This window comes from Papio anubis, chromosome 5 (genome assembly GCF_008728515.1).
Source record: "Papio anubis isolate 15944 chromosome 5, Panubis1.0, whole genome shotgun sequence".
Classification (NCBI taxonomy): domain Eukaryota; kingdom Metazoa; phylum Chordata; class Mammalia; order Primates; family Cercopithecidae; genus Papio; species Papio anubis.
The window spans coordinates 47,472,476-47,495,455 of NC_044980.1; the positions used below are offsets into that span (position 1 = coordinate 47,472,476).

Sequence of the window (22,980 nt, forward strand, 5' to 3'; positions counted from 1 at the left end):
TTCCCTTACTCTGCTTCATGAAGTCTGATTGATCTACTGAGCTGGAAGGTACTTGCTTGTTAGGGATTTCCCTGGACAACCCTTTACATTGTATTTCAGTCTTTTCTTTGCAAGTGTTTACCCATCTAGCCCCATTCCCCTCAGACCTAATTTCTCCTATAGCCCTCTCCCTTCTCCACAAACACAGTGAATTAACTTTATCTTAACCTCTCCTATCTTTGCATTTTTGAGCCTAGGTCACTTTCTTTGTAGCATCTTCCATGAAACAAGAGGCCAGATAAAGACACCCTTTTTCTAGAGCCTGTATCTATTATTTATCAACTTTATTATGTTTCTGAAAACTTGTTTCCTTAGGAAATGATCGTCTACCTGTAAATCAGTCCCATTTATATCCCTCTTCTTAATGACAAAATGTTAAACCTGGCCTCTGCCAACGTAGCTTCAGAATGGTTTTTGCTAACAGTTAACTGGGATTGTAGCCTGTATAATTACTACATTCATATCCTGACTTAGTCACACTGGAAGCATGTTGTAGGGTAGGGCTTTGTAGCATAGTTTGATAAAAGAAAATATACATTGGCCAGACATAAAGCCTGAGCTCTTTTCATATTAAGCAATTGTGCATCTTACAGAAACACACAAAAAAACCGCATTGTTTCACCTTGTCATTACTTCCCTAACGAAACCATTGACTTGGTAATTGAATGAAAGCCCAGAAACTTAGCTTATGCTGGGCATTAAAATTTAGGTGCTGGTGTAACCCTGACTTAACAAGATAGATATAGAAGATAATAATATGATTATTAATGAATAAATAACTCCATTCCTTCATAACTCTTTGACTAAATATACTTATCCTAGTTGACTTTGCACAAAATGCCCAAGACTAGATAATTTGAAGAAAAAAAAAAAAAAAAAGATGGATTATTTAGCTCATGATTCTGGAGGCTGGGAGGGCCAAGGTAGGGTGGCTGCAGCTGCTCAGCTTCTCGTGAGGGCCTTGCGCTTGTGTCATAACGTGGTGGAGAAACAGGAAAGGAAGCAACCATACACAAAAAGACGAAACACAAGAGGCAGCCACGCTTTATAACAACCTGCTCTCTTGTAGTAACTAATCCACTCCCACAAGAGTGAGGACTCACTCCAGTGATGAAGTCCCTCTTGACTCTTTTTTTACCTCTTAAAGGCACCACCTCCCAACACCACTCCATCAAAGACCAAGCCTCAACCTGAGCTTTGGTGTTTTGGTGGGGACAAACCATATTCAAGCCATAGCAGAAATTCATAGCTACTTTAGACACTTCTTTTTCTTAAACACTCTTTTCATTTAAGATCTTTCTTAAAGTCTTAAACATGACTTTCAGTTTCGTAAGAGACTAATCCAAAAGGCCCTCCTTTCAGTGTTTTCTGATAGTGTCCTTCCTTTCATGTTCTCACACTCACTTTTCTCCCTCTTTCTTCTCTACCCATGAAAGAAATGAAGTCATTGGATAATTAATTTTATAGAACTGAGTGAATATTTATAAAGTGTCTGGTCGATCAGGTATTTTGCTAGCTGTGAAGAGCAATAAAAAAAATCACTGAAATCTTGTTCCTGATCTCAAAATCTTCCAACTTAGAAATGAGGTAAAATCATATATTGGGACAGCTACAATGCATGATGGTAGGTCATAAATATAATGAAGGTGAATTTAAAACACAGAACAATTAGTTGATCTTGACAATTAAGTAACTCTTACTGTTGTAGAACAATGTTTCCCAGTCTGAGGTGTTGAATATGATCCTCAGAAAAAATATTACTTTAAATAAGAGTAAAATATACCAGGTCTTCCAATAAGTAATCCACAATACCTGTTTTTAAAGACTCCGAGAAAACTTTTGAAAGAATTTGCTTATAAGTCTAAATAGAACAAGTGGGGATAGGACTAAGAGAAAACCTTACTCTTTTGCACCATTTGCAATTTGTGACAGTTTCCATAGTGATAGGATAAAGGTAGAGATGGGGAGGAGTCTGCTATAAAGATATATACTTTATTTTACTCATTGTTTTCCAAGACTATTTGACCATAAAATTATTTTTTTAAATCAAACTTAGTAACATACAAAGGGATGCTAGTATTCCCTGGGAAAAAAAAAAAGTGAGTGGATATTTGCTTAGGGACTTACCTGAAAACATGATTGTAAATCTCATATTTAAGTGGAATGTTCTAATAAATATTACAAACCTCTTGTTCGTGTAACAAAATCCATAGCCAATTGTGTACCTGATTTATGCCATAGCCTGAATCAGCCTTTAGGTCTCTTCGGCCTTGGACTGTAATTATCTACCCATCTATTTATTTTGTTCTACTTAATCAAGAGGTTTAAAACACATCTCCTCAGGAGGTAAATGTGTCCTTTTCAGTTGTCTCTGAAAAGGAATTTTCCTTCCGCATGTGACTCCTTATCCCCCTTGATATTATAAGAGACTGTTGTTTCTATATTCATCTACTCTTTTACTGATACCATAAACTGCTCTTTACAATCTCTGGGAAAGAATGTCCACATTCAACCCACTTGCATCTTTTAGCTGTCATCCCTGCATACCCATTTCCATTCATCAAAATGCCTAAAATATTTCCACCTCCATTATTTGTTGTCACCAGCCCTCTATCCAACTTCCACTCTGACTTTTGTATAACTCCAATGTAATTGGCTATTTCAAGTCAAATATTACAATTACTGTTTTATTTTTTTCCTTTCTCCTCTCAATTTCTAGGATGACTTAAACTCCTTTAATTATCATCTCTGACGTATTTTCCAGGCTGAGGCCACTTTGTTTCCTTCCATAGTACTTTCATAATCTCTTGGCTATTTTTGAGCTGGCTTTCAGATTCAGGAAGCTGAGTCCTCCTTCCTCCTTGAGGATTTTCAGTGGGAGAGAATAACTATGCTTGTGATTTTCTCTCCTCTTCCTTCCTCACAATATTCATTACTTGCCTTACTTTTTAATTTGCTATTTAATTCTCATACTTATTTGATTCTGCTACATACATATACATTATGCTTGTTTTATTAGCCTTAAATTATAAGCTAAGGTGAGATGGAAACTATCTCTGTTGAATTGAATCTCACCAATATTCAGCACAACATTACATTTGTCTGTTTTGTGATTTGACTCTTTGCCTGTAAAGAAAATTAATATTAGGTTAGTACCAAAGTAATTGCGGTTTTGCCATTACTTTTAATAAATGGTACCGTTTTCTGGGAAAGATTCACAGCAGACCTGACTCTGTCTGGTTCCTAGGAAACCAAGCACCCCAGTATCAGCCAGGGACCTACACTGAATGTCATTTCCCTGAGACTTGAGTTTTTCCACTGCTCCCTCTTCACATTTCCCAGACTTTGTTGTATCTCTCTTTTTCCGCTTATCATTATTTCCCTGCTATCTCAGTTTTCCATTTGCTTATGCAAAATGTTACAGTCATCTAGTAAGAATGTCTTAGGGTCAGCTGTGAGCAAAGCAAAACAGCAGTGAAGGATAAGGGAATATCAAAAGCCATGACATAGTCCATACTCTTTACCCCTGCCTGTCCCTATAAAGTTAGGATGTACTTGGGAAGATAAAGTGTGCACTCAAACAGTTGAGAAGAATGTAATACTCACAGAGAAGTTTGTTTCAGAGTTCCAAGAAGGGGAAGCTCAATATGGGCTACCTTGGCAACAAGGTAAGAAAAGTTTTGCAGAGAGGATGGAACTTGAATTAAATCTTACAGGATTAGCTTAGTAGGAGGGACAAAGAAGAGCATTTGGTAGGAGTGGAATTCTTACTGGGGCGTCCTGAAGATGAGGGTGAATGGAGAATTTAGCACTGGAATATTGAGGGACTGAAGGGCAAGGGGAGAAAAATGGATTTTAACATATGGACCTAGTATTTCAAGGAGTAGCTTGAAGTTTTATCTATTTTAAAAAATATTAGAATAAAAATCTATCTTTTAAAGTACATTTCAAAGTCATTGATACAGGCAATGGAGAGTTATTGGAGGTTTTTGAACAAGTATGTTATAGGATGACAGCAGAGTTTCAGGATAATTAGTCTGCCAGGAATATGTAGAAGGATTTGAAGAGAGTGGAAATGAAGAGAGGGAAATCAGCAGCAAAGAGATTGACCATTGCCATGGTCCAACTTCAAAGCAATGATGTCTGGCCTGAGCTAAGGTAATGAGGTATGAGGCGAGACTTGACTCTGGAGTCGGGCTCTGACACCAGACCAAATTGAGGACTAGCTAAAACAGGGATGAGGCAGAAGGTGCTTTCCATAAACAAGCCCACCAGGGTGCCATGTTAGTTTACCATTGCCATGGCAACAACCAGGGGTTACTGTCCCATTCCATGGCAATGACCTAAGGACTCAAAAGTTATTACTCCTTCCCTAGAAAGTTCTGCATACACCACCTCTTAATGTACATGTGATTAAAGTTAAGTATAAATATAACTGCAAAACTGCCCTGAGCTGCTCCTCTCTGCCTGTGAGGTAGCCCTGTCTGGCAGGAGCAGTCACAGAACTGTAATGCCACCAGAGCTGTAACGCTGCAGCTTCAAGATAAAGGTGTTTTCTCCCACCTCTGGCTTGCCCTTGAATTCTTTCCTGAGCAAAACCAAGAACCCTTATAGGCTGAGACCCATTTTGGGGCTCACCTGTCCTGCATGAGTAGGAATGAAGGGACACAGTTGACAGCTGCCTTAGGTCCAGCTCCCAGAAGCAAACATTGAGAGGACGGTTCACATGATTGTGATTTATTTGTGAGGAAGCATTTCCAACAGAAAGCAGTGGAAGAATTGGGGAAGCAAAACAATGTATCAACAGAGGAAAAAGGAAAGTGCAATTTCAAGTGGAATCCAGGCCTCAGCTTGATCTGGAAGGAGAGTTTCTACTTGAGTCACGGGGCTGATTTCTCATTTCCTGCACTCAGCATTACCTGTGGATCAGGGTGGTGGGGAGCTGGGGAGGGCAGGGGACTCCCAGACACTCCTGGTTCTTTCAGTCTTTGGGGTAAAGCAGTCTAGTAGCCCAAGTGCAGTCATCCGAAGAGAGTCTCAGCTAGAGTTGTTAGAAGCAAAGTATCCAGAGCAGATAAGGGAATAGGCAGTTATAACTCATCTTATATTTTAAGATTTACAAAGAATAAGCTTTTAGAAGCCAGGCACATATTGGAGGTGGATAGGTGGATGATAGAGATGTAAAATTTAAAGCACTGATTTCTGACTTATCAACATTTTGAGTTTTTTACTATTCCTAATGTGAAGATAATTTTTCCAGATAATCCAGTAGTTCATAGTAGGTTATTTAAGATATGTAAAGTGTGTTGTAAATGTAAAGTATTAACACACATGTGGCACAAAGCAGTCTTGTTAAGTTGGCATCCCTTCAACTCCTCTCATGTGAGCTCATCCCCACATATAAGTGAGATAATCCTTTTTCTCAAGGAGTTGGCAGTTTATGACAATTAGATTAAAACCAATAAATGAGAGCAACCTGCACTCATTAGTAAAAAAATAGTAGTAGTGTTTGGTGGCACTCAAATGTGCAACCTCCTTTGAGATTCATGGTCATTCCTTTAAAAGGAGACCAGGTTACAAGTTGTGTGACTTGTGTCAAGCAGCATTCAAAGCCACAGAAGCATATACAGAGAAGGAGATAATTGGATTTAACCAGAGTTGGAAGTTAGCCAACTGAGTCAATGGAGGAAAAAAAGGTTAAAGGAGTTAAATGTTTGCAAATAAATGATTATAGTGATTGGACCATGGAATCTATTCTAAGTACAAAAAAAAGGCAGTATTAATGAATTAGTTGGAGGTCTCGATGTAGTCAAGGAATTAGTGAAATAAGCCAAAGTTAATGGTCAAAAAGAAGGACATTTAAAATTGGAATTCAGCTGCTGACAAGGTCTTCCAAATGACAAGGTCAAGGATAAGACCTTGGGAGAAGATGGCTAGAGGAAACATTACTGATGCTGGGGAGGTCAAAGAAATAGATACTAGTATATTCAATAGATTATCAGTAGATATTCGATTGATAGATTATTAAGTAGATGCTAAAATTTTCAAGTAAAACCACAGGAGTAAGAGGGAAAATTTTCAAAGTTCTTTAGCCTCTTACTTAATCAGATAAAAACACGGGGTAATAAAAACAAAGACTCTGTGAGATGTCCTTAATTGATGAGCAATTAACTTCCACAACAGTGTTTGTTCACTTTGATACCTAGAATTAGCCATAATGATTATCCAAGTAACGAAACCATTTTGCTTTTATTTACACTTAATATTTATATACACAAAGACATGTATATCCATGGATATGTCCCTTAATAATTATTCAATGTCCCCAAGGATTACTAATCAAAAGCTTTAGGGTCATTGAAAAAAATAATTTTAAATTTATGCAGAGGGTAATAAAAATGTTCTTCACATTTTATTATAAATCAGGAAAATATCCTGAATTGGAGTCATTGATGTGTCTTTATCTACTTTGTTATTTTTGTGTAATTAATTGGCTGTATCCTATCTTGTTCCCAAAGGGTCTTCTGGTCACCTTTATTCCGAATATAGTAGCTCTCTCAGAATAGGTGGTAAAGGATATTGGGTGAAAGATAAATTCACAGAACACGGCTAACCTGGACATGGATTGAGCAGAGTGCATGTTCATTCAGCTGATAATGTAACCTCTTCTTACAATTACTTATATTCTCTAGTTATTTCTTATTAATCTTATACCTAACTAAGCAGCTTTAGGAGAGAATTTATATGTTCTATTATTTTTACAAAATACGATATATGTATTTGTGTGTTTGTTGCATCATATACTCTAACATATCTCAGTTAACTAGCTAGTTAGTCAAATTCATTTAGTAGCCATGAAATGGCAGTGGCACTCAGCAGAAGCTAGCAGGTTGAGGTGTATCATGGGAACCAGCCCCCAATATTTCAACGTAGGTTCTTTTCTATTTTCCCTAAGTGTTGACTGGTCTGAGAAATAAAGGGAAAGAGTACGAAAGAGACAAATTTTAAAGCTGAGTGTCCCAGGGAGACATCACGTGTTGGCAGGTTCCGTGATGTCCCCCAAGCCACAAAACTGGCAAGTTTTTATTATGGATTTCAAAAGGGAAGGAGTGTATGAATAGGGTGTGGGTCACAGAGATCACATGCTTCACAAGGCAATAAAATATCACAAGGTAAATGGAGGCAGAGCGAGATCACAGGACCAGGGGGAAATTAAAATTGCTAATGAAGTTTCATGTCCCACCGGGCATGCATTGTCATTGATAACATATTATCAGGAGACAAGGTTTGAGAGCAGACAACCAGTCTGACTAAAATTTACTAGACAGAAATTTCCTCATCCTAATAGGCCTGGGGGTGCTACGGGAGACCAGGGCTTATTTCATCCCTTATCTACATTAATAATAAGACAGACATTCCCAGAGCGGCTATTTCAGAGTCCTCCCCCTAGGAATGCATTCTCTTTCTCAGGGCTGTTCCTTGCTGAGAAAAAGAATTCAGTGATATTTCTCCTATTCGCTTTGTAAGAAGAGAAATATGACTCTGTTCCACCCAGCTCCCAGGCAGCCAGACCTAACGGTTATCTCCCTTGTTCCCTGAACATCACTGTTATCCTATTCTTTTTTCAAGGTGTCCAGATTTCATGTTGTTCAAACACACATGCTCTATGAACAATTTGTGCAGTTAATGCAATCATCACAGGGTCCTGAGGCGACATACATCCTCCCAATCATCACAGGGTCCTGAGGCGACATACATCCTCCTCAACTTACGAAGATGAAGGGATTAAGAGATTAAAGTAAAGACAGACATAGGAAATCACAAGAATATTGACTGGGGAATTGATAAATGTCCATGAAGTTTTCACAATTTATGTTCAGAGATTGTAGTAAAGACAGGCATAAGAAATTACAAAAGTATTAATTTGGGGAACTAATAAATGTCCATGAAATCTTCATAATTTATGTTCTTCTGTCACAGCTTCAGCAGGTCCCTCCATTCGGGGTTCCTGACTTCCCACAACAGAGGTGACTAAAGAATGGAGGATTTTGGATAGATGCCTTTTTACTGAGAGGAAATAGGGTGATTGAAAGAACCCTGGGATAAGGGATACACCTCCCTTATAAGGGAAGGGACTAGACCCCCCTTCCACCACTTCACTATAGGGATGGGGTGTTTTCAACTCAGTTTCCTCACTTATAAAACATGATCATATTTCTATTATTATAATTTAAATAATTAGAGAAAAAAATTTTAAAAAGACCATTAAATACATATCATAGTATTCTTATTTAAGCATAAGGACATAATTGCTCCAAGATAACCAGTGTACTCCAGAGGGTAACTCAAAGATGATAAAAATTGTTTTAAATTTTGGCTTCTCTTATTTGTTTCTAAAACATCAGATTATGCTTTTAGTTTCCAAAAGACCCAGTGAGAAAATGTATGTATAAATCAGACATGAAATTAATACTAAAACTTTCTGACGTCAGTGATATCAGCAGATGAGGCTGGAAACCAGTTACTGAGCCTTCTTGCTACTTCAGAATAAGGTTAGACTCAGAAATAGGATTTGCTCTAAAGCAAGTAATAGAGGCAACTTCACCAACAGGCAAAGTAGGCAATTGCCTTGGAAAGAAGGCAGGCTTGTTGCAAATTACCTCCCCTACCCAAGTAATGAAGCACCTGGAATTCCTGAATTAAAGAGACCTTCCTTTGGGCAAAGAATTGTCTGAGTCTGGATTTTGAGATAGGATGGTTAAACAAAAAGTCATCTTCAGCTACAATTTTTCATGCAGATTAGTTTATTGGTTCACATCAACCTTTAAAGGGGGATGTGGAAAAAAGGGTAGGAGAAATAGCCATTTCTGGGGCCAGGAGGCAGGTGGGAAGAGGAAGAATATGGAGCACGGGAAATCGAATCTGAGGGCACTTTCCCTCCTGTATTTCACTTCATGAAGGCTCTGCAGTTAGCTGCCTGCATTATATAGTCTGTGCACTAAAGGGAATGAAAGGAGGAAGGTGGTAGGAAAGGAAGACAACAAGGAAAGAAGGTGGAGTTGGGAAAGGCTGATTTGGGAGAAATGAGGCTTCTGCTAGGCTAGACAAAGCACACTGCTCAAGTGTGTAACTCTGCAGGCTACATAACTTGCTTATTCCTCCAGCCTCATGGTGCCCTCTTCTTTCCTCATGGTGCCCTCTTCTTTCCTCACAGCCCTGGCCATGGCTCACTGTCTTTTTTTCCGTTCTTAGGGTAGATCTATCTCTTTCCCATCCTGGTCTTCTTCACATACACAGTTTTCTCTGTATGGACGTTCTGCCATTCTAGCACCCACTCTTGCAGTCTCAGCTTCTGAGAGGCCTTCCCTGGGCCCCCATTTTCAATCTGGCCTCTAGATTATATTTGTTGATTAGGGATTTTCCAATACAGTCCTTTCAACAGTTTGCAATTGTTCATGTATTTGAATGATCACGTTTTTAATCTCTCTCTCCCTCTAGCTTAAGAGAAGCTCCATGAAGGCAGAGACCATATCAGTGTGTTTCATATTCTACATACCAAGGCCTATCAGAGTCACTCTGCAAAATCTGTTGAATTAGATAAACCAATCATATGAGAAGTTTAGTAACAGCATCACAGCATGTTTACTTTTGTTCTTTGGACTATGAAGAGTCACAGAATGGCTACACTTATTACTGTCAAAATAGAAGGATTTGTGTATTGATAGGTTTGCAAACTCATCTGAAACACAAAAATGTATTATATCTGATTCACATGCTTAAACTGAAGAAATCTGAACAGGAAATTTGGATTGATGTATAACTGACAGTGGCTTGGTATTTCAGGTTGGAATTGTACAGTATGGAGAAAACGTGACCCATGAGTTCAACCTCAATAAGTATTCTTCCACCGAAGAGGTACTTGTTGCAGCAAAGAAAATAGTCCAGAGAGGTGGCCGCCAGACTATGACAGCTCTTGGAATAGACACAGCAAGGTATATGGATAAAAAAATAAACTAAAGTAAAAGACTGCAAAAATAACTGCTCATGATTTAGCCCTTTGGCATATCAATTGAAAGTTTAATATGACAATATTTAAAGCCATTTTATTTAAAATGAGCTTCAGAAGATTAGATAATGGTTACAAGATCAGATGTTTCTATAACACAATCTCACCATCCTTCTTATCCTTCTCTTCTTACAAGGGTTTAATTGATAGAGAATTCGTTTTAAAATATCACTGCATCTATAACTTCATATTCTTGGATACTAAGACAATATTAGGTAATATTTGTTTTCATTTATTTTTTGTTTTCAGGCTCTAGGAGTCTTAATCTAAAAGAATGGATTAAAAATATGTCTACCTGTACTCAATATATATTTATATTCTAGATTGTCCATGTATTTTCAGTACTTGATTTACTGCTATTGAAGCTATCAGATAAGAGGTTTTAAGGGGCCAAATTAAATATTGTCTATTTGAAATCATTTTTAGTGCAAAGATTGAAAGAAATGGAAAGGATCTTATCATTTGTAATGCTCTCTTTCTCCTTTTTTTCTTTCTTTAGATTCCCTTCAATTTACAATCCTTCCTTTCTTCCATCTGCAGTTTTCTTTATGGTGAACACATAACTCAGTCTGTGGTTGAATTTCATTTTATAAGAACCAACTGAATTGTCCCCTCTTACAAATGTAGAACACTTTATTTCCTGTATGTTCTCTTATCTCATTTGTTAAACTAGCAAACTTCTGAACAAATTCAAAACAATACAAAAATCACAGGAAATGTAATAAGTAATTTGACTAATGTTAAGAATCTTTCTGTTAAATGTCTTCAACTTCTGAACTCTCGCCTCAGGTGGAAAGCTAATTTTCCATGCTCTCATTTCATCTGCCTGCTAAGATGAGTGTTTTAAGGAGGTTAAAAAAGTTAATAATGATCCTGCGAAGAATGGGATTCAAAATTTTAAAATTTCATGTGCAGCTTTTGCCTCGTGAATGTTAGAAAGTCATGTGGTTCTAGTTATATGGGGCCCAAGAGAAAATAACCACAAACAGATGGAGGTAATTTGACATTTACCTAACTATTGGATCACCAATTTGCATACACAAAGAGTGCACATGTTTAGGTGTACTGAATGCACCCCCTTCAATAATTGATTAAATGTGACTGTGCATTTGAAGTAAGTCAAAGTGTTCTTTGAAACCTCTGAGCCTGTAGGGAGCTGTACATTTTCCAAAGGCAACCATTTAAGAATGAATACTCATCTTTGAAAACTAACTGAAGAAATATTCTGGCTGCTTTGGCTTCTGCATCAATACTGCTCTAAATACCATGTCCCTATATGTTTTTTGCCTCTGTGTTTCACAAAGGGTATAGCTGTGGGACACAGAATTGATTGAATGTTGATTATACATTAAAAGTCTGTAGTGACAGTACCAAGTATTTTTCTCCTACATTAATTACTTTTTCATGTTTAAGCACATTTTAATTGTTTTTTATCCCTTTCAGGCAGAGCCAGTTGCAAACAATATTTTTAATATTTTTAGAATTCTTTGCCTTTATTTCCAGTAACTCCCAGTTCAAATTTTCGTGTGTGTGTGTGTTCCCTTCTCCCTATCTCGAATTTTTACTTTTGTCAGTAAACTTACAGGATTTAATCATAAGGCCTGGATTCTCCTGTCTCAAAGAAAGGGACACTATTGCTATATTTTAATTTTTTAAAGCATGCAGGAAAGTCAGTGCTTGGTGCCAAGAAAGGACACTGGATACTGGTACTTTGAGGACAAGGACAATTTGTTAAGGAATGTAGTTGAAACAGAAACGGTGTACTCAGGAGTTCTGCCAATGGCTAATCTTCCATTACGTAAAGCCAGCCCTGATTTTAGAACAGCCACATTTTATTTATGAAAGGCTTCTTAATCATCTCCTTCAGCTGATGTTCACTGAGTTCAGTTGTAACCTTGATATTTAGGAGAATTAGGAAGTTTTAGTGATCTAAGGAATTTGAATTTCAAAAATGATTGAATCTTATATGATACTCAAATACAAAGATCTGTTAAAGACTAATGTGTAACATCTGTTTTCACCTTTGTTTGTATACATTAAAAATTCAGAAAATCAGCTGGGTGCAGTAGCTCATGCCTGTAATCCCAGCACTTTGGGAAGCCGAGGTGGCTGCATCACCTAAGGTCAGGGGTTTGAGACCAGCCTGGCCAACATGGTGAAACCCTGTCTCTACTAAAAATACAAAAAAAAAAAAAAAATTAACCGGGCGTGGTGGTGGGTGCCTATAATCCCAGCTACTCAGGAGGTTGAGGCAGGAGAAGCACCTGAACCCGGGAGGCGGAGGCTGCAGTGAGCCGAGATCACGCCACCGCACTCCAGCCTGGGCAACAAGAGTGAAACTCTGCCTTAAAGAAAAAAAAAAAGAAAGAAAAAAGCCAGAAAATCTACTTGTATAGTATGTTAAAAATTATTCATGACATTTGTTAAAGATTGTAAGGAAGACATAACTCAAGAGGGACCTTTACAATGAAAGTATTGCAGTAGGGAAGAGAGATTGGGCTCAGCTTTGACTACAGTGAGGACAAGTGGGCATTTGCAGTCAAGGAGCAGGGCAGGGATTGGAGGAAACATCAAGGCTGGGGGATTCTTGCTAGACTGGCTCAACAGGATTCTTGCCGAAGGCAGATAAATAGCAGGAAAAATAAAACTGTTTTTCTCTTTCTATGCTCTCAACACTTGACACATCACTTCTGATGCCAGATGTGTGGATTTTTCCCACATTGACCAGTTATCTGACATCAGCTGAGTGTTCTAGAATTCAATTCAGTTCTGACACCAACTAGAGTTTGTGCAGACCTCCCACAGATTAAGGGCTCAGTCCTTCAAGAATTCCCTCCAATTTAGAGCCAGAAGGTTTCCAGGTTACCCACAATTTGTCTAATGTGGCTACAAATTAGACTCCCTACTTGGGTTTGATTATATGCTAAAGTGGATCACAGAACTCAGTAAAGCATCTTACTTACTATTATTAGTTTATTATAAAAGGATATAACTCAGGAACAGCAAGAGATACATAGTGCAAGCTATAAGGGAAAGGGGTCAGAGCTGCCATTCCCTCTCATGGTGTACCCCCTTCCACATGTTCAGCAACCTGGAAAACTTCTGAAACCCGTAGTTCAGAAATTTTTACAGAGGCTTGATCATAGGCATGATTGATTATTAAATGAGTTTCTAGCCCCTCACTTCTTCCTGGAGAATGAGAGCTGGGGCTGAACATTTCAAGCTTCTGATCATGGCCTGGTCCTTCTGGTGACCAACTCCCATTTAGGAGCCCACCAAGAGTTACTTCATTAGAACAAAAGATACTCCTATCACCCAGAAAATTCAACAGATTAGAATATCTACGTCAGAAACCCAGGTTAAAGGCCATATATTAGAACAAAAAATGCTCCTCGCACCAGTAGTGCTCAGGAAATTATAAGAGTTTTAGGGGTTCTGCACCAGAAACCAGAGGCAGAGACCAAATACATATTTATTATATGTTAAAGGAAAATTTTAGACAAATTAAATTTGACAGAGTTTATTTGAGCAAAGAATGATTCATGAATCAGGCAGCGCTCAGAACCATAAGAGACTTGGAAAGATCCATGTTAGTAGTGTGAGCAATAGGCTTTTATGGGCTGAATGCAAAATCAAATTAAAGAAATGACTTGATTGGCTACAGCTAGGCATTTAACTTATTTGGGTATGATCTGGTGGAAAGTCCCTAGTTAGAGGTTACTTGCCAGGTTCTGATTGGTAAAGTCTCTAGTTAGAAGTTAGTTGGCAGTTTCTAATTGGTAATGTTTAAGTTTTGTTTTACTGTTTACATTGAATTGGATTTTGGTTTGCTTACATAGGAACATAAGTCACAGGAGCTATCTCAGCCTAATTGCCTATAAATTCAATTCTTTTAAAAGATAATATCACAGAACAGGGTAATAAGATTTAGAGGGTGGGGAATGAGGAATGTGATCAGATAACAAGGATGAGGGATTTCCACTAAATTGGTGAAGCCAGATTCTTGCTAAAACTGGACTAAGTGGGTAAGGAACACAGCCCAAGGTCAGAGCCCAGTCTAGAAGAAGACGTAAAGGAGCCAGACTCAGTTTTGGTCAAGGAGAGGGTCTTTGTCAAGTATAGAGGGCAGAGAGATATAGTTACTCAAACAAAGTAAAAAGTTAGTACAACTGTATATCCTGTATATCCGACACTCAGAACTGACAGTTGTCAACATCTTGTCATATTTGCTTTAAGTCCTTTGAAGGGAAAAGTAATCATATAGAATCCTTTTGCCCACTTCACCAGAATCCTCTCTTCCTGCTTAAAGATATCAATTACGGTATATTTACTGTGTATCTGTTGTGCAAACTCTTTGGAATGTTAGCTTAAGACAGGCCTTTCCTTAGCAAATCTATCCCTAATGACAGCAGTTTGTCTGTACAACCAAATATCTAAATGGACCATTCAGTACAATGATCGATGTACTTTGTACCAAAATCCTAGAAATATATGAAATCCTTTCATTACTTTAGTCCTAAATAAAATATACTCATCTCTCCCAAGACTCCAGCGAGAAAAGGTTTGAGTAAAAGGAAAAAAGGGGGAGGGGAGAAGTGTGTGTATATATTTATATAGAATACATATAAGACAAAAATTTTCCATTTCCCTGTCTTCTGTTTCTTTCCATACACGCTGTTTAATTAAATTGAAATTTGTTTTATTTCTGGTTTTTTTGTTTGTTTGTTTGTTTGTTTTTTTGAGACGGAGTCTCGCACTGTCATTCAGGCTGGATTGCAGTGGTGTGATCTCAGCTCACTGCAAGATCCACCTCCTAGGTTCATGCCATTCTCCTGCCTCAGCCTCCGGAGTAGCTGGGACTACAGGCACCCGCCACCACACCTGGCTAATTTTTTGTATTTTTAGTAGACGGGGTTTCACCGTGTTAGCTGGGATAGTCTCCATCTCCTGACCTCGTAATCTGCCCGCCTCGGCCTCCCTGAAATTCGGGTGTTTTTGCAGTTGGGTTATAGCATTTTCCCCTCCTCTCCATGCCATCTTCTCCCACCCTGCTCTCAGCAGCCTATGTCCTAACACATAGTTCAGGCCAAATGTTTTGTAACTCTGCCAACCACTTTTTGACCCCTAAAACACAACTGACTACTCCATGGACCCAGACCATCAGCATCTGCAGTCTTTTACTCCCATGTGAAAGACTGCAGATGTCCCTATACCCAGGACACTCTCAGGCCCTCACAGCCCCACTAATACTCTGTTCTCTCTCATCTCTCCTCCCCAGATTAGAGGATTTCTGAGCCATTCTACAAATGTCAGAGTAGCTGTGGGGGAAGCGAAGTCTCAAGCGAAAGTTTCTGCTAGAAGCAGAAGAAAAGAGACCTGTCAAATGAGAGAAGGGGTGTTTACAGAGAAAGGAGCAGCTAGGGGAGTGTTTACAGATCTGGCCTTCTCTGACCCTGATGTATGCCTCAGTCACACTCTCCCTTTGAAATTTCCAAAGAACAAAATACTGGTGCCTTTTTATATATAGGATCTGTGGTGATTAGCAAAATGGAGACCTCTCCATCATCTGAAATAAATTGAAAACTCTTACAAACAAGGCTCATCAAGCCTCCCAGCTTGAATGATGGGCATTGATGCTAATTTTGGAGGGAAGCACCAGGTTACCTAGAGTAGTCAGTGTTTTTGTTTAGTTTTTTACTTTGTCTACTGTAAAGTGGTGTCTGGTCAACCTCTCTTGTTTGTGATTACTTCAGAAAGGAGGCATTCACGGAAGCCCGGGGTGCCCGAAGAGGAGTTAAAAAAGTCATGGTTATTGTGACGGATGGAGAGTCCCATGACAACCATCGACTGAAGAAGGTCATTCAAGACTGTGAAGATGAAAACATTCAACGGTTTTCCATAGCGGTAAGTGTGTTGCTAGAGATGTTTTCAAACTCTTGGGTGTAGAGAAGAGCTGTGTGCATATTGGGGTCATTTTATGAAAGTCACACAAACCAGGTTGGAAAAGAGAAAGGTCTCCATTTGAAGGTAAGCCCTGTGAGGACAGACTTGGATCTTGCTCCCTCTGGGTCCTTAGTACCCAGCACAATGCCAGCCAAACAGACACTCAACAAACAATCATTGAAACTGAGGAAGGAAGAAAATAAGGAAAGATGAAAAGAGGAAGAAGGAAGCAAAAACATAAGAAGGAAGGAAGGGTGAGAAAAAGAGGACTGAAAAAAAGAAGAGAAAACGAGAAGGAAAGGAAGGGAAGAAGGTGGGAAGGTGGGAAAAATGCCTTTGCCTTTTTAAATAAGAGAGAGGATTTGTTCGATATAACAAGAGCAGAGGCCACTGGGCTTCCCTTTCCATTCTGAGCAATTTTCAACTATCTTTTTCATTAATTATCTTCCCCCATCACTTAGCTAAAGTGTGGGGAAGTGCCAGTTATCTCTGTTTAAATATTAATAACTTCTGATGTTTGACACTTGCTTTTCGGAGAAGTAGACAGGAAATGAGTTTTTGTTTTCTGATGCAATTTGTAAGCTCCTGGTGTAGACCTTTCTACCTAAAATGTAGACATTCTATTGGGGAACAAGTTCTAAAATAAAAAAGTTGCCCAAATGGTATGCCAATTACTTCAGAGTCAGCTCTAGTTTTCTTTAACAGTGTGCTTCTTCAAAGCAGCTTGAAGTTCTTCCCAGACATTAGTGCATTACTCCCGTAACCTCATTATTCCCGTAACTTCATGGAACAGCAGGTGAGGGAGCTGAGAAAGAGGCAAGGGCACCCAGTGACTTGGGGGGTCCCAGACGATGGGAGCAGAGTTGGCTTAAAGTCCTCTGATGAGACATGTGGTATTTCCTCTGGGATAGTCACTGATACTCCCCAGGGAAAAGGATGAGAGCCTTACTGAAGCAAAAGAAAAGAATTGAGAATAAATCCACCACTGCCTTCTCTCTAGTAAGGAACATTCAAAAGCCACTGCACTGCCTGCAAGACTCACTTTCTCACATTAACATTGAGTGTACATTATAGTATTTCAGTCTTTGTTCTAAACCACTATCCATTTTTTTTTTTAAACGGAGTCTCGCTCTGTCTCCCAGGATGGAGTGAAGTGATACGATCTCAGCTCACTGCAACCTCCACCTCTCGGGGTCAAGCAACTCTCCTGCCTCAGCCTCCCAAGTAGCTGGGACTACAGGTGCGCACCACCACATTTGGCTAATTTTTATATTTGTAGTATAGATGGAGTTTCACCATATTGGTCAGGCTGGTCTTGAACTCCTGACCTCAGGGGATCCACCCACCTTGACCTCCCAAAGTGCTGGGATTACAGGCGGGAGCCACCGCACCCAGCCCACTATCCCTTTAATGATACAAATAAACAAATATTTTGTAGATCATAAACAGCAACACTTTAAACAGTAATTTTAGTTCTTTTCTAACTTTCTATAAGTGAAAAATCTGTATCCTTCTTAATCAAAATATCAGTTTTTAAATTTATCATTATAAATCTAACTTTAAAAAACTACATGTAGATGTACAGTGGGGGTGAGCTACTCGGGTAGGTAGAGGGAGCTTCGGACCTGAAGGAAAGGGGTGGGGGCAGCCCTCAAGCCCATTGCCCTTGTGCCCACTATCTTTCCAGGCCACAGTGCAGAACCGTGGTCGGAAGGGTGTTTGAGGTCTGTTTTGTAACAGGACTTTGAAGGCAACACCATGGAGCTCTTCATTTTTAATGATGCCAGACAAGGCTATTATTGGAAAAATAAATGTGAAGTCAGAAAATCCCTGTACCTTAATGGTCACTGGAGGCCAAGACTCTCCTGCTTCTTAGAGGATTTGGATATTCTAAAAAAACAAAAACAAAATCAAACAATACCAAAGGGCTCAGTGTCTTTCCTTCATTTTTCGGATTCCAGGAGCATAGCCTTGAATTAATCCTGATCCTTGCTTTGTTCAGGCCACATTGTAATCATTTGTTGAAGTGTGACTCACTTTATTTGTTTCTCTGTTTAGAACTATATCTGTGTATTTATTTTAATAATATTATAAGCATCCATGAACCTACCACCCAAATCAAGAGCTAGCTCTCTTTTTTGACAACTACATGTGAGCGCATTTACCACCTGCCTTCCTCCACTTGGGTAACCATCAGTCCACTTTCTATATTCTTCAACCCTTGCTCTACTTTTCAAAATAATGTTTAGGCACCCATACATATCCAAAAAAAAAAAAATTAAGAATATTTCATTGCTTTTAACATTATAAAAGGGGTGTAATGCTGTATATAATATTTTGGAACTTTTGAAACTTAATACTATATTAAGATTCATCCATATTGTTGCATATCCATATAGTTCATTCTGTTTTTAAAAATTGAGGTGATATTTACAATACAGTGAAATGCAAGGTTTCAGTGTGAAAAGTGTGCACGAAGTGAACAATTTGGTGAGTTTTGACAATTGTGTGCAACCACATAAGACCTTAATCAAGATATAGGGCAATTTCATCACTCCCAGAAAGTTTCCTGTGCTTTCTTTTTTAAAATTTGTTTTTAATTTTTATGGATACATGGTACATATTTACCTGGTACCTGTGATATTTTGATACAGGCATACAGTGGGTAATGATCAAATCTGGGCAGTTGGAATATCCATCACCTTAGACACTTATCATTTCTTTGTGTTGGGAATATTCCAAATCTTCTCCTCTAGCTATTTTGAAAAATACAATCTTGTTTACTGTCGTTGCCCTACAGTGCTTCTGAACACTAGCTCTTATTCCTTCCATCTAATTGTAGTTTTATACCCACTAACTAACCCCTCTTCATCCCTGCTCCTCCCCACTACTCTTTCCAGCCTTTAGTAACCACCACTCTCTTCACTACCTCCATGAGATCCACATTTTTCAGCTCCCACATTTGAGTGAGAATGTAATGATATTTGTCTTTCAGTGCTTGACTTATTTTACTTAATATAATGCTCTTCAGTTCCATCCATATTGCTGCAAATGACAAAGTTTCATTCTTTTTAGTGGATACATTATATTCTGTTCTGAAGATATATCATGTTTTTTTAAATCCATTCATCTGTTGATCCATACTTACAATTAATTTTATATCTTATCTATTGTAAACAGTGCTGCAATAAACATGGGAGTGCAGATATTTCTTCAATATACTGATTTCCTTTCTTTGGGATATATACCCAGCAATGTTTTTTTGTTTGTTTGTTTGTTTTCATTTTAAATACACATCCCCTGTAGTAACCACTGATGTGACTTACCACTTATAGCTCGCTTAGATTGCCAATTCTTGAATTTCAAATAAATAAAAGTGTATAGTATGTACTGTGTGTTTAGCTTTTCACTCAACATAATTATTGTTTGTGATATTTTGTGTACGGGGGTTCATTTTTTGTTATTGTTATCTATTTTATAGACCACAATTTGTACTCTACTGTTTACAGATATTTTGCTCGTGTCCAGTTTGAGTTATTGTTGTAAATAACAGTAATATAATAATATAAATTTTTAGTGTTAAAAATTTATAGAATTTTAAAATTTTATATAAAAAAATAAAAACCAAAGTGATAATCTGCAGGTAACGCTTGCAACTACAAATGTTGATACACATAATAAGAAATTATGATACACATTTTTCACATTTTTTAATGCCCATGTAGTTATGTGATTTAAAAAATAGAATTAGGTCATATCTACATATTGGGGATTTTTAAACTTTTTTGCATGTTAAATTTTACATATTGTTTTAAAAATGTTTTCATTGTCTTGAATATTTTTATATTAAAAACTAAGTTTTAACATAATATGAAATTTTTACATTAAAAACTAATTTTTTGAGGCAGAAAAAGTACAAACCTTAACAAAGCTAATTAGTTGGACTTCATCAAAATGTAAAACTTCTACTCTTCAGATGACACTGTTGAGAATATGAAAAGACAACCCACAGGCAGGAAGAAAACATCTGCAAAACACAGAAAGGACTTGCATCCAGACTATATACAGAACTCTTACAACACAATTAAGGGAAAATTCACATCTCATTGTCTTTTAATGGGAAAAAAGATTTGAACAGACACTAACTACACCAAAGAAGAAATACTATAGCAAATAAGTGTATGAAAGAGTCTCAACATCATTAGTCATTAGAGAAATGCAAACTAAATAAGACACCACTACACATCAACACAATTGTTAAAACTAACAAGTGAACAACAACAACAAAAAAAGCTGACAATAACAAGTATTGACAAGCATGCAAAGCAGCTGGATCTCTTATACATTTCTGATGGGAATAGTAAAATGGCAAAATGGGACAATTACTGTGGAAAGCAGTTTGGCAATTTCTTATAAAGTTAATCATTCACTTATTACATGACCCAATACTTTCACTCCTAGTTCTTTACGCAAGAGAAAATGAAATATACATCTATTACAAAGACCTATGTGTGAATATTTACAACAGCTTTATTCAGAATATCTTGAAGCTGCAAACAACTCAGATGTTCTCATTAAATAAATTGTAGTGCATCCATACAATGGAATGCTACTCTGCAACAGAAAGGACCCAGCTACTGCAACATGAAGCAACACAGATGACTCTGAAAACCATTGTGCAAAGTCACAGAAGCCAGACACAAATGCCTACATACTATATGATTCCTTAAATCTGACATTCTGGAAAAATCAAAGCTGTAAGGACAGAAAATTGATCGGTGGTTGCCAAAGGTGGACGAGGGGAGGAAGGGATTGACTGTAGGGGCAGGAGGGAGCTTTTTGGGGTGATGGAAATATTCTACATGATATGGCAGTAACACAACTATATTGGTTTGTCACACTCATAGAATTGTACATCTAAAAGGGTGAACTTTACTGTATATAATTTATTGCAATAAACGTTACCTAAAAAAAAACTAAATGTTTGAGAAAACCTGCTTGGACAGCTAAATAATTATAGTTAACTATCATATATAACTCCTGCTTCTCTCTCCTCTCTATAAAAAAGAATGTCCCTGTCTCCAGCATTTGGTTTCAAACAAGAATATCTCAATTGTTTATTGTCTAGATTGCCAATTTAGATCACCACTTAGTCCAGTATGTGTTTAAAATATATATGTGCTGGGCTGTGCCTTGGTAAGAGTTTCAGGAAGAATTGCTCATTCAAGAGCAGGCAACTCACTTGCTGATTGCCTTTGCCAGCAGATAATGACATCACTAGCTGGAATAATGTCAAAGACATTCAGAAACTATGAATATAACATTACTTTTGAACTGTCAGATTTTAAAAATACAGCTGTTAGTAACAGAGACACAGAGTACAAGAAGAGAAATTTTCACACACATACACAATTGCCCTTTATATTTTTCTACACCAGTTGTGGTGTTTATATAACAGTTAATATTAGGGAGTCTACAAATTTTGAAAATCAATCTCCCATAAATATGAAAGTACATAAAAATTCCATTATGCTAAGGTACTCTACCCTGTTGTTTACTGACAAAATGCTTGAGATCCTTTATTTAACACATATAATTTAAAATATATTCTTGCTGTTCCTGTTGTGTCTTAGATTCTTGGCAGCTATAACCGAGGAAATTTAAGCACTGAAAAATTTGTGGAGGAAATAAAATCAATTGCAAGCGAACCCACTGAAAAGCATTTCTTCAATGTCTCTGATGAATTGGCTCTAGTCACCATTGTTAAAACTCTGGGAGAAAGAATATTTGCCCTGGAAGGTATGTCTATTTATCTTATTGCTGCATGTTCTCTCTGCAATTCAAAATCAATGTAACGGGATTTTTGTATTTATTCCTAACACATCAGTAATACATTTTTTTACTGTGTACAATAGCTAGCATGGAACAATGCTCTTTTATATAAATCTGTCATTGAGACAGCTGTTTCTCAGAACGCTGTGTCTGCTAGAGGCTCTCTTTGTAAGGGCACGGTAGGACAGTGCTGATGGGACAGCCGATGAAGACAATGGTCAATGTATATGTGCCAGGACAAAAATGTTTCCATGTGCTTTATTCCTTTTCTGTAACATAGATTTAGAAAATGAAGGTACTATCTCAGGTTTTGTTTTTTTCTTTTAATTGTTTCTTCGTTTCATATTGAGCTGCTACATACAAGAGTGCTCTTATGCAATAACTTCTTTGTTCATTTATTTTCTCTGTATTTTGCTCCTTGCCCAGTTTAAAGGTCTTCATGGAACTCTGCCTTAAAATCCATGGCAATGAAACATTGGTTCACTGTATTTGTCTAAATCATGTTACTTCTTTGCAGATTTTCCCTTGATTTTTCAATGGTGACTGGCTGTTAAGGATAACAAGTTATGGCATTCCCCATTCTGCCTTAGGTAGAGGATGTCAAGTAGCTAATTACTTTGGAACTAGATCTTTCCTAAAAAAAATCTTCAGAACTGTTATGCTAGGCAAACTGGCAAAGCTTCTTTCTTCACATTCTTTGATGATCTCTAGTCTCAGGGAACATGCGCCTTTTCTCCAGCTAGGGAGAGAAACCACCAGAGAATTCTTTTCCCCTTAGGCTACATCCAAATCCAGTTGATCGTGTCCTTGTGAGAACACACTAAAAGACTATTATTTCTGCATCTTAAAAGCAGAAATTTAAGAGCACCTTCTTGGTCTCCCTGATATGATTGATAATAGGAAACAGAAAGACAAAATGGGAATGAGACATAACTGAAGAAAGTGGACCATTTTGATTGAGCATCAAGGGACTGGGAAAATGCAGAAAAATGAGACTATGAAAATGTATAGAAGGGAAAGAAGATTATTTAGAATTATGGCTTTCAAACCTTTTTTGAGTGTGACTCACAATAATAACTACATGTTGCTTTTTGACCCAG

At 37.7% G+C, this 22,980-nt stretch overlaps 1 protein-coding gene across 1 annotated transcript in view; it reads left to right on the top strand.

Moving 5' to 3' along the window:
• ITGA1 (integrin subunit alpha 1) overlaps nt 1-22,980 on the top strand; it is a 164,431-nt gene that overhangs the window by 84,884 nt on the left and 56,567 nt on the right. Inside the window, exons 7-9 of the mRNA XM_031666153.1 lie at nt 9,883-10,031; nt 15,859-16,009; nt 21,682-21,847. Of these exons, the coding sequence (XP_031522013.1) occupies nt 9,883-10,031; nt 15,859-16,009; nt 21,682-21,847 (466 nt within the window). The remainder of the gene's footprint in view (nt 1-9,882; nt 10,032-15,858; nt 16,010-21,681; nt 21,848-22,980) is intronic.